Genomic DNA, 12687 nt, shown 5'->3' on the forward strand with positions numbered 1-12687 from the left:
AGGAGTCAGAACTTGCATTTGATAATAGAGATCAGGTTAAAAATTTCTTAGAGCTAGGTAAATTCAGTGAGTTAGGAGAATGAGTCAGAAGAATCAGGAGCCAACCCCAGTTTCATAGCAGAGCTAGCCTGAGCTACAGCTACATGAGAACCTGTCTCAAACAAAACCCATATAAGTCAATTTAAATTATCTTTTAAAGATTTACTTTTATTTATATGTATATGTGTGCCTGTATGCTAAATTTGTGGTTCTTTTAGAATCCCTAGAACTGGAAGGCAGTTCTAATTGTGGATTCTAGGATCTGAATTCAAGTCCTCTGTAAGAGTAGTCCATGCTCTTAACCACTAAATAAGCTATCTCTTCTTACAAACCAGTTTGTTTGTTTATTTATTTATTATGTATAAAATATTCTGTGTGCATGTCTGCAGGCCAGAAGAGGGCACCAGACCTCTTTACAGATGGTTGTGAGCCACCATGTGGTTGCTGGGAATTGAACTCAGGACCTTTGGAAGAGCTCTTAACCACTGAGCCATCTCTCCAGCCCCCTATTTTTTTTTAACATTATTTTACATTCATGAGTGTTTTGTTTGTATGTATCTGTGTGCAATGCCCAACAGAAGCCAGATGAAGACATTGGAACTCCTTGGGACTGGAGTTATTACAGACAGCTTTGAGCCACCATATAGATTCTGGGAATTGAACCTAGATCCTCTGGAAGAGCAACCATCTTTCCAGCTCACAAACCATTTTTTGTTTGTTTGTTTTTTTGAGACAGGTCTCACTATTTAGCTTTGACTGTTCTGGCACTCACCATGTGAGCTGGCCTCAGACTCACAGAGACCCCTCTGCCTCTGCCTCTGCCTCCTAGTGTTGGGATCAAAGGCGTGCATCATTACGCCCAATTACAAACCAGTTTTTGAATGTAAATTTTAGAGTGATACCTCTGCCCTTTTAATAGGTTCGAAGAAAAAATTCCTAAAGAAAGGACTTTTTAGATTGATATTTTAAGTTATCTCTCATAAGAGTATGCATATATTTGAATAATTTGTGGCAGCTTTTAAAATGATAAAAATGGTGTACATACAAATAAGCTTTAATACCAGACAGACAGATTTCTGAGTTCAAAGTCAGCCTGGTCTATATACTATATATTGAGCTTCTGACCAACCAGGGCTACACAGTGAAAGAAAAAAGAAACTATGGGGAGGGGGAATTATTATGGGGCTTAAGGTATAGCTCAGTGGTAGAGTAGAACTCTTGACTAATGCACATCTATCTCTGGGTTCAAACTCCATTAAAGGGAAAAAAGGTTAAAATTATTATAAACTAAACAGTTTCATGAAGAACAATTCAGCAGTCTAGACAGAAAAGATAATATAGAAAGTAAAAGTTTCCCACCTCAACTAGCCCTTCAATTCACATTCTTTAAGGTAGCTAATAATAGTCTTTTTCTTTTAATAACTGTATATCATATTGATAGTTTTTAAAGCATGTGCTATATTTACAATTTTGTAAAAGGACAAAGATACTGAATATGGACCTGAAAGTTATTATAGCAGAAGCTTTGTAGGAATTTTTTTCTCTTCCTGAAAATTACTTTTAGATTCAAAAGCACAGGCTAGATAGTTAGGTCAGTAGTTAAGTCAAAACCACAGATCATAGAGAGGTTTTTTTTCTTCCACTGGCAAAAGAGCTAGTTAATTTCTTTTATAGTTATTTAGTTATTTATTACATAATACAGAGCAGAGTTTTTTAGTAGCATACTGACATTTTGGGCCAGATTCTTTGTTGTGAGGTCTCTCCTATGCATTAGCAACATCTGTATCTATCCACTAGATGCCAGTAGAAACCACATAATTGAGATAGACCCAAATTCTTCAATCATATGATGCCTTCTGGGAACAAAATCACTCTTGCTTGAGAACCGCTGGTATAGACATCACACTTGTCAGGGATGGCAATTTTGTCATGAATACTCTGTATTCAAACTTTAGGTAAACAAGGTGACGCACTGCTTTTAATAGCATCTCAAGGCTTACACATAACCTGAACAAGAGAGAAATAGAAGATACTGAAAAGTTCAATATAAGTTTATTGGTTAAAATAACATTTACTTTAAATATTTTCAAAAAGTTTACTTCGTTTTCATGAAAGTAAACATACAAAAATTGTTATGAGGACTTTTAGTGTGTTCAAGACAGAAAGGGTTTTATTATATAAATACCAGTGATAAAATAGGAAATAGAACTTTGTATTCTAGTGTGTAAATTTTGGAGACATTGGAAATATTAAATGAAGAGGCTATGTGGAATTACTGTAACTGTTCTTTACTTCAAGAGTATCAATCTTGGACAATATTGTTCTGTAAAGCAGTAAGACAGCATATAAATTAATGCATTGGATGTAATTATATGCGCTATGAATTTATAGCAATGTAGAACCGGTTAATGTGAGTGGAAGAAGACCGTATTGTGAAACGAAGTATGAGAGTTGTTTTTGTTGTTTTTTTTTTAAAAAAGCATATTTAAACATATAACATGTAGTTCATAAATATAATAAAGGACAAGTAATGAATTCCTGTTTTCATTTCTTTAATGTTCTTTTAGAAAATTGTATGTGTGAGAAATCAGAGGGAAGAAAGGATGAGGAAGGAAATCCATGACCCATTCCTGAATGTGAAGGTCAGAGGACAACTTTTGGAAGTTGGTTCTCTCCTTCCATTTGGAGATCTGAATCCAATGCAGGTGTTAGGTTTGTGTGGCAGTGTTTTTATCTGCATAGCCGTCTTTGTTGTCCCTGTCTCCCTTTTTGAGACAGTGTCACATATACAGTCTAGGTTAGCCTATAACTTAGAATTGTTGTGCCTTTAATCCTTAAATGCTGGGATTACAGGTGTCTATCCCGTTTCTCTTTTTCCCTCAGTTCCTTTCTTCCATTGTAGTTTAGGATGACTTTGAACCTGTGCTCCTCCTCCTGGAGCTACAGGTGTGGACAATCACCCAGCTCTCTAGTCTTGGAGGAGGCACAGGGTCTTGCTTTGTAGCCCATGCTGGTTTTGAACTCTTTAAAAAAAAAGTAAATAAATAAGCCCAGAATCTTTCTCTAGTCCTAACTGTCCTGAAATTCCATATGTAAACCTGGCCAGCCTCAAATTGGTCCTCCTGTCTCCTTAGTGTTGGGATTAAAGTCACCATGCCCAGCCTAGCTTCGAATTCCTTCAGCCTTGGGAATGGAATTACAGACAGGGACGTGCTATCATGCCCAGCCTTGGATGGTTGTGAATAATGCTGCTGTGAACATAGGTGAACAAATATCTCGTTTAGATACTGCCTTCCATTTTTTGGATATATGACCAGAAGTGAAATTCTTTTTTTTGTTTAAGTGGTTTTTTTCTATGGGCTAGTGATGGCTTGGTAGTTAAGAGCATGGATTGCACCGGGCTGTGGTGTCACACACGTTTAATCCCAGCACTCTTGAGGCAGAGGCAGGCAGATCTCTGTGAGTTCGAGGTCAGCCTGGTCTACAAGAGCTAGTTCCAGGACAGGCTCCAAAGCTACAGAGAAACCCTGTCTCGAAAAAAAATTTTTTTTTTTCACAACACGCTATAGGACTCTATTTTTAAGTAATGTCCAGAATAGGCAGATCCACAGGGACTGGGCAGGGGTCACAGCTTCTAGGGACTCAGGGAGGGGGATGGGCCATGGGTTTTCTCCGGGGATAGTTTCCTTCTGGGATGAGAGGACAGCTCTGCAGTGTGCAGTGGTGATGGTCACACAATAGTTTGAATGTGTAAATACTAGAAACTACTCGTTCCTCTGACTTGAGATGGTTAATTTTATGTTATGTGGATTTCACCACAAAGAATGCAGAGTGGGAAGGGATGCTTTTCCTTTTATTATTTTATTCTAATTTAGCCTGGCCTGTATGTACCACCATGCTTGATTTACAAGGTACTGGGGATGGGACCGGCGTCCTTATGCGTATTAGGCAAGCCCTTAACCAACTGAATTACACCTCCAGCTCTTTTATTTATTCTTGTTCACCCAAGACAGGGTTTTGCTATGTAGCCCTGGGTAGTCTGGAACTCTACTACTACTGGGTAGCCTTGAGTTTGCAGCAAGTCTTCAGCCTCTGTCTTCTCAGTGCTAGCCAACAGCAGACTAGGCTGATATCTTTAGGAAAACAAAAGTCAAAGAAACAAGCGTCCCCAGGGCAAGATATAGGAGGAGCAGCACCTGGCCTGGCCAAGGATGCCAGGGAGGAAATGATCTCAGGGAGGGAAGGCAAGAGGCAGCCACCACACAGCCCTTCAAGGGTCCTAAAGCTAGCCTTGCCCTCAGCTGACAGATGGCCTCTCTCATAGTCTCAGTCTCTGTCTCTGTGTCTGTCTCTCTGTCTCTCTCTCTCTCTCTGTCTGTCTCTCTCTCTGTCTGTCTCTCTCTCTGTCTCTCTCTCTCTGTCTCTCTCTCTGTCTCTCTCTCTGTCTCTCTCTCTCTGTGTCTCTCTCTGTGTCTCTCTCTGTCTCTCTCTCTCTCTGTCTCTCTCTCTCTCTGTGGTTTTTCAAGACAGGGTTTCTCTTTCATAGCTCTGACTGTCTTGGAACTTGCTTTGTAAACCAGGCTGGCCTCGAACTCAGAGCTCCACCTGCCTCTGCATCTCCAAGTGCTGGAATTAAAGGCGCCACCATGCCCAGGCCTACGGGCCTGTCGCTTAATGGGTCTCTCTGGTGTCAATGCTGCTGAAGCTACTTATTTTTTTTTTTTTGATATTTATTGAGCTCTACATTTTTCTCTGCTCCCCTCCCTGCTTCTCCTGCTCCCCCTTCAACCCTCCCCTAAGGTCCCCATGCTCCCAATTTACTCAGGAGATCTTGTCTTTTTATACTTTCTACTTCCCATGTAGTTTATATCTATGTAAGTCTTTCTTAGTGTCCATATTGCTGTCTAAGTTCTCTGGGATTGTGGTTTGTAGGCTGGCTTTCTTTGCTTTATGCTTAAAAACCACCTATGAGTGAGTACATGTGATAATTGTTTTTCTGTGTCTGGGTCACCTCACTCAAAATAATGTTTTCTAGTTCCACCCATTTTCCTGAAAAATTCAAGCTGTCATTTTTTTCTGTTGTGTAGTACTCCATTGTGTAAATGTACCACATTTAGGTTGTTTCTAGGTTCTGGCTATGACAAACAAAGCTGCTACGAACATAATTGAGCACATGTCCTTGTGGCACAATTGAGCATCTTTTGAATATATACCCAAAAGTGGTATTATTGGGTCTTGAGGAATGTTGTTTCCTAATTTTCTGAGAAATTGCCACACTGACATCCAAAGGGGTTGTACCAGTTTGCATTCCCACCAGCAATGTAGAAGTGTTCCCTTTTCCCCACAATCTCTTCAGCTTAAGTTATCATCAGTGTTTTTGATCTTGGCCATTCTTACAGGTGTAAGATGAAATCTCAGAGTTGTTTTGATTTGCTTTCCTCTGATGACTAAGGATGTTGAACATTTCCTTAAGTTTCTTTCAGCCATTTTAGATTCCTCTGTTGAGAGTTCTCTGTTTAGGTCTGTACTCCATTTTTTTTATTGGATTATGTGATCTTTTGGTGTCCAGTTTCTTGAGTTCTTTGTATATTTTGGAGATCAGACCTCGACCTCTATCTGATGTGGGGTTAGTGAAGATCTTTTCCCATTGAATTTTTTTTTTTTAAAGAAGAGAATGGATTGCTCTTCCAGAAGTCCTGAACTTTATTCCCAGCAATCACATGGTAGCTCAAAGCCATTTATAGTGGGATCTGATGCCCTGCCCTCTTCTGGTGTGCAGACATACACGCAGGTAGAACACTCATACATAAAATAAATAATTTTTTTAAAAAAGAGGTGAACTTACAAGGATAATAATCTAAAATAAAAGCATCCCTACTCAGTTATCATGGATTATTGTCTTGTGCTCATATTTTAACAAAAGTCCAACTACTTATAACTCTTATTTACTCTGTGGTGGGGGCAGGAGCATGCCATGACATGCATGTGGAGGACAGAGGAAAACTTCAGAGTGAGCACTCACTTTGTACCCTGTCTCTTGTTTGTGCTGCTGCACTGTGTCCTGCAAGCTAGTTGTCCCACGAGCTTCTGAGTAATTCTTCTGTCTCTGCCTCATGTCTGGCTTTTCACTTGGGTTCAGGGAGTTTAACCCTGATTGACAGACTTGCATGGCCAAATGCAGTTTGTACTTTTGTCTTGCCAAGCCACTCCCTTAATGTCCTATACACTGTACCAGCATATTCTACCTTTGCCATTTTCAGGTCCCTCTAATGAGAACATTCTCCTTAAGATATCCATGTAGCTTCCCTCTTTTCTTTATCTTAAGTAATTTTTATCTGGGGGTGATACTACTTGATATCTTTGGCCTGTTGTTTAGTGTCTTTGATGTAGCTTTGACTTGATTACTTTTTAACACTGAGCTACAAACATCAGCAGCCTGATACCCCCATTATTTAAGTTATTTAAATTTTTTCTGTGCATGTGCTTTCTTTGTATCCCAGGCTAGTCTCACACTCTCATTCCTTAACCTCTGTGCTGGGATTACAGCTGTGTACTATCATTCCCAGATTCCTTTAAGAGACCTTCCAACTATCTATTGCTTGTTTTTTGTAAATATCTCAGACTCCAGTTCTAAAACTGAAACAGTCATTTCCTTCTTCTATCTATTCTGTTCCTTCTTCCTCCTTTTGTGTGTGCATGTGATACTGGACATTAAATCCCTGGCTTTGGGCATCATCCTAAGCAGGTGCTTTAGCAATGAGCTACATACTCAGCCTCATCATCTTTATAAGTAGCATTGCCCTTGCTTGTTGGTTCCTGGCTGCCCAGCTAGCTTAGACCTGAAATAATCACACAGAAACTATTAATTAAATCACTGCTTGACCCATTAGCTCTAGCTTCTTATTGGCTCTTTTTTTTTTTATTGAGAAAAGGAGAAAAAAAAACAACAAGTTTCCACCTCCTCCCAGCCTCCCATTTCCCTCCCCCTCCTCCCACCCTTCTTCCCCTCCCCCCACTCCTTTCCCCCTCCCTCTCCAGTCTGAACATGGCGAACAATGAGGGCTGATGAGAAGCAAAGGACAATGGCACGGGGTTTTGATCCTGCTTAATGTGCTGGCTTTGTGGGAGCATAGCCAGTTTGGATGTTCACCTTCCTAGATATGGACGGAGAGGGGAGGACCTAGGACTTACCACAGTGCAGAAAACCCTGACGGCTCTTTGGCTAACTCTTACATATTGATTTAACCCATTTTTATTAATCTGTATATCACCGCAAGGTTGTGGCCTACCAGCAAAGTTTCAGCCCGTCTATCTCTGGCGGCTCCGTGGCCTCTCTCTGATTCCGCCCTTCTTTCTCCCAGCATTCAGCTTAGTTTTCTCCTAAGTTCTGTGCTCTCAACAGGCTAAGCCAGTTTTCCTTATTCATTAATGGTAATCACAGCATACAGAGGGAAATCCCACGTCATAGTAGTAACTCATTGCCCTAACCCAAGTCATAGCTCACACTGCTTCTACTTCTCACTGTAGACATCTTATTCCTTTTTCTGTATTCTCACTTCTGCTGTAAATGAAACTATCTTTCATCTATACTATAATTGTCTGTCTGCCTTTAGTCTTAGTTTCTAGATCTTTACCCTGATATCAGAGTAAATTCTCTTTTACTAAAATATTCATTTTAACCTGTAGTTCAAGAGCTGTGGAGACTGAGGTAATGGGGATTGCTGCTAGCATAGGCTGTTGAATATTCCCCTCTCAAAGAAAAAATATTTTTCATAGCATACACAATTATTTTGGATTTTGCTTTTGTTATCTTTACAGACTAATCCTCACTGATCTCCATTTGCTTTTTATATTTGAGCCATACCAAATTGCTATAGTTCTGAACACCAAGATTTTGTATGTTCTAGAATATTTACTTTCACTACTTTGACTTCCAGAATCATAGTAATAACTATGATATGTTGAGGTCTCATTTCCACTGTACTAAAATGCTTCCTTATATATTCTAAAAACCAACCTTGTAGGTACCATATAAGAAAAATTATGGTTCTTAATGTGCATATGAGGAAACAAATACAATATATAACATACACAAACTTATATAGTCAGTTAATGTTAGTGCTATGTTTTTTCTTTTCTTTTTTGAAGATGTATTTATTATGTGTACAGTGTTCATGCATGCATTTCTGCCAGAAGAGGGCACCAGATCTCATTTCAGATGGATGTGACCGATCTTGTAGTTGCTGAGAATTGAACTCAGGACCTCCAGAAGAACATTCAGTGCTCTTAACCTCTGAGCCTTCTCTCCAGTCCCTTGAGGCAGGATTTCTATAACACAGCCCAGGCTAGCCTTGAACTTGACATATTCTTCCTTAGCTTCTGACTAGGATATAGATGTGTACTCCTATATCCAGCAAAAGTAAGTATTTGACCTGATTCAGACCTTTGGGTTTTAAAATTTGTTTATATACTTTTCTTTTGCCGAGGGGGTTCAGTTGAGACAAAGCCTCTCTACATAACCCGATTTGTCCTAAAACTCATTAAAAACCAGGCTGTAAACCAGGCTGGCCTTGATCTCAAAAGATTTGCCTGCCTCTGTCTCTAGAATGCCAGAATTAAAGGCATGTGTCACCATGCTCAGCTGTGTACTTGATTTTAGCCAATAGGCTGAGGAGCTTCTTTTTATATAGCTACTGTTTCTCTCTGTCTGTCTCTGTCTCTCTCTCTCTCTCTCTCTCTCTCTCTCTCTCTGAGATGGGTTCTTGCTGTGTTGCCCAGGCTTCTCTTTATCTCATTGATCATTTATTCTACATCAGCATCCCAAGTAGCTGAAACTACAGGTATGCACCATGCTGTAACCAATTTTTTTGAGACTAGGTTGTGTTATATAGCTGACTAACTTCAACCTTCATAATCTTCCTACCTCAATCTCTTTAAGTGAGGAGTTTTTAAAAAAGTTTATATGGTGTGTGTGTGTGTAGGTCAGATAACAAAGTGTGGGAGTTGGTTTTTTATCCTGCTGCATGAATTTTAGGGTCTGAACTTGGGTTGCCAGGTTTGTATGGCAAGCATATTTACCCACTGAGTCATCTTGATCTCCCCACTCCTTTTCTTTCATTTTCTTTTTCTTTAGACAGGGTAACATCAGGTTTGGTCTCAAACTTAGTGTAGCCAAGGCTATTCTCAGACTCCTGCTTTTACCTTCTAGGTGCTGAGATAACAGGTGTGCCACCACACCTTGCCTGTAAAGGCTTTTTGTAAAGACTACCAAAAATAAAATTTGTGTTGGCTTTGTAAAGATTACCAAAAATGAAATTTGTGGTTGCTAATATTCAACTGTCTACTCAATACAATTTTTTAAAATATTTATTTAATATATATACAACATTCTATCTGCATGTATGCCTGCAGGCCAGAAGAGGGCATCAGACCTCATTCCAGATGGTTGTGAGCCACCATGTGGTTACTGGGAATTGAACTCAGCACCTTTAGAAGAGCAGGCAATGCTCTTAACTGCTGAGCCATCTCTCTAGCCCCTCAATACAATTTTTTTACTTGTATTTGAGAGCTTAGGGGATGTTCCTTGTCTTTGCATGGTGTGACTATATTAGGATAGTATATAATCAAAATAATGCATATGTTTTATGTTGAAGTCTTTTTTTTTGTTTTGTTTTTTGTCTAGCAGTACTGGGGTTTGAACCTAGGGCTAGGGCCTTCAGCATGCTAAGTGTTCTTCCATTGAGCTATACCTCCATCCTAAAATGTCTTTTTTTGGGGGTGGGGCATGGGCTTCAAGACACAGTTTCTCTGTGTAACAACTCTGACTGTCCTGGAACTCAGCTGTAGACCAGACTGACCTTGAAGTCACAGAGATCCACCCGCCTCTGCTTTCCCAGTGCTGGGATTAGAGGCATATGCCACCACCACGGGGGCGGGGGGGTTTAGAAATACAGGTTAAGAGTAAGATAAAAACTAGATACTTATTGTTGAAAGATTTTTAGCATTTTACCATTATTAGTTTTAAACCATATTAGTATGATAAAAGTTTCAATTTTTTTAACCTTTATGAGATGGGAAACAGGACAGTAGATAGAAAAAATGAAATAGACTTAAATATTAATATTAATTGTGGGTTCATAAGATGGCTCATTGGCTAAGGCTGTTGTTACACTGGTCTTGCAGAGGACTTGAGCTAGATGCCCAGCCATCCATGGCAGGCAGCTCAAAACCACCTTTGATTCTAGTTCTGATGATCTGATGATTTCTTTGTCTTTGTTTTCTGAGCACACCTGTGTTCATGTTAACATATATACCTACAGGCACATACATATACAAATAATTAAAAATAAATTTTAATAGATTTCAAGAAAGCTGTGCCCCCAGTTTTTAAAAATTCAATTAGAAATAACTTGATTTAAAATTGGACGGGGGCTGGAGAGATGGCTCAGTGGTTAAGAGCATCGCCTGCTCTTCCAAAGGTCCTGAGTTCAATTCCCAGCAACCACATGGTGGCTCACAACCATCTGTAATGAGGTCTGGTGCCCTCTTCTGGCCTGGAGACATACACGCAAACAGAATATTGTATACATAATAAATAAATTTAAAAAAAAAATTGGAGAGTTCCATGTATATTTTTTAATTGATTTTTGTTCATACTATTATAAATCAGATGCCTGCTAGGTATGATGTATTCTTAGGCATGTATCACCACACCCAGCAGTAGGTTAAATCTAACTCATTTTTTTAAAGTCAAAATAAATTATTTAGAAAAGAGGACAGTTGTCTTATAATGGCCTAGTAATGCTATTTCTATTTTCAGTATTCGAGATTGAGCCTAGAGTTTTGCATGTTAGGCAAGTGTTCTAATGTAAGATAATACCCAGTTCCCACTTACATTTATTTGTTTATCTATGTTTGTATGTCTACATATGGGTGTCAGTGTAGAGGTCTGAGGACAACTTGCAGAATATAGTTCTCTCCTACAATGTGGGTTCCCGTGGTCAAACTCAGATCATCAAGCTTGGCAGCAGGTACTTTTACTTTCAGCCGTCCACTGCCTTTCACTCCCCCTCCCCCCAGCCCTTTTTCTGTTTACTTAGGACAAGGGTCTTACTCAGTTGTCTAGGTAAGTCTTGTACTTTGGTCTTCTTGCCTCAGCTTCTTGAGCAGCTAGGAGTGCAGGTCTGCAATAGGAGGCTTAGCTGTATGTTTGTATGTGATTGTTATTTTGCTACCTAGTTCTGTTTACAATTTTCTAAGAGGTTATGCACATATACTTCATAAAAGACACATGTGTATATAGAGTTTTATGCTCTGTGCTAGGAACATAAAGATACAGTGCTCTTCAAGAAACTTATTAGTATGTCTGAGTTATACCTGTCATCATGCTTGAAGATTAACAGAAAATGCTCCCTCAGTTCTGTCCTCATAGCTTGTGTTTATATAATTATCTGGTTATATTTAAATTTTAAATAATACTGACTTAGATTATAGTTATTATAGTCATATTGGCATCAGCTTCATCATTATTCGATCTTTAATTCATAAACAGGTTGAATCATTTATTTTGGACCAAGAAGATTTGGATAACCCAGTCCTTAAAACGTCAGAGATATTCTTATCAAGTACAGCAGAAGGAGCAGATTTACGCACAGTGGATCCCGAGACCCAGGCGAGACTGGAAGCATTGCTAGAAGCAGCGGGTACTCTACTGATTTTCTCTTTAAAAGTAGATCTTAGCAGGAATGGCAGCCCATGCCTTTAGTCCTAGCACTTGGGAAGCAGAGGCAGGAGGATCTCTGTAGGACCATGGTCTACATGGAGAGACCCTGTCTCACAACAATGACAACAAAAAGTGTAGATCTCTCTAACATTTGATACAAGATTATCTTAGGAATATTTGACATACCAAATTTACTATCTCTAATGTTTATCTTATTTCCTAAAAAATTTCACATTCTGTATTTTAAAAATTCTTACTTGAATACAGTGAATAATTTTTTTAAAAATATTTATTTATTTATTATGTATGTATACAATATTCTGTCTGTGTGTATGCCTGCAGGCCAGAAGAGAGCACCAGACCTCTTTACAGATGGTTGTAAGCCACCATGTGGTTGCTGGGAATTGAACTCAGGACCTTTGGAAGAGCAGGCAATGCTCTTAACCACTGAGCCATCTCTCCAGCCCCCGAATGAATAATTTTTTAAGTTAATAAAGATATTTAGTTATCAAGGAAAACAGGTGCATAAAAAATAGGAGTTAAGTGTAGTTTATAAAATTTTTACTGTATTTGAACCTATTCAGGAAATTCTAATATTGTTTACTTATTCATTTTAATTACTGATTACCTAAATTTCTATAATTTAGCTATTTTTATTTTTTTATACTTTTTTAAAAAAGATTTATTTATTATGTATACAGTGTTTTGCTTGCACTTGTGCCTGCAAGCCAGAAGAGGGCACCAGATCTCATTGTAGATGGTGTGAGCCACCATGTGGTTGCTGGGAATTGAACTCAGGGCCTCTAGAAGAACAGCAAGTACTCTTAACCTCTGAGCCACCACTGTTTTTATTTTTAAATGAGGCACAAACTTAGACTAAAATATACCAGGCTATGCCAAACTACTAGTTTTGAAGTACCAGCAAA

General features: G+C 39.0%; 1 protein-coding gene across 10 annotated transcripts in view; it reads left to right on the forward strand.

Annotated features, from left to right (window-relative positions):
- The window catches only part of LOC121442933 (ankyrin repeat and KH domain-containing protein 1-like), a 115896-nt gene that overhangs the window by 4235 nt on the left and 98974 nt on the right, over nucleotides 1–12687 (forward strand). For all 10 annotated transcript variants that reach the window (XM_041644564.1, XM_041644566.1, XM_041644567.1 and 7 more), the window contains exon 2: nucleotides 11591–11741. In XM_041644564.1, the coding sequence (XP_041500498.1) occupies nucleotides 11591–11741 (151 nt within the window). The remainder of the gene's footprint in view (nucleotides 1–11590; nucleotides 11742–12687) is intronic.

This window comes from Microtus oregoni, unplaced genomic scaffold, assembly GCF_018167655.1.
Source record: "Microtus oregoni isolate MIOR12 unplaced genomic scaffold, Mior012 000098F_ref0000018, whole genome shotgun sequence".
In the NCBI taxonomy this organism is placed as follows: Eukaryota; Metazoa; Chordata; class Mammalia; order Rodentia; family Cricetidae; genus Microtus; species Microtus oregoni.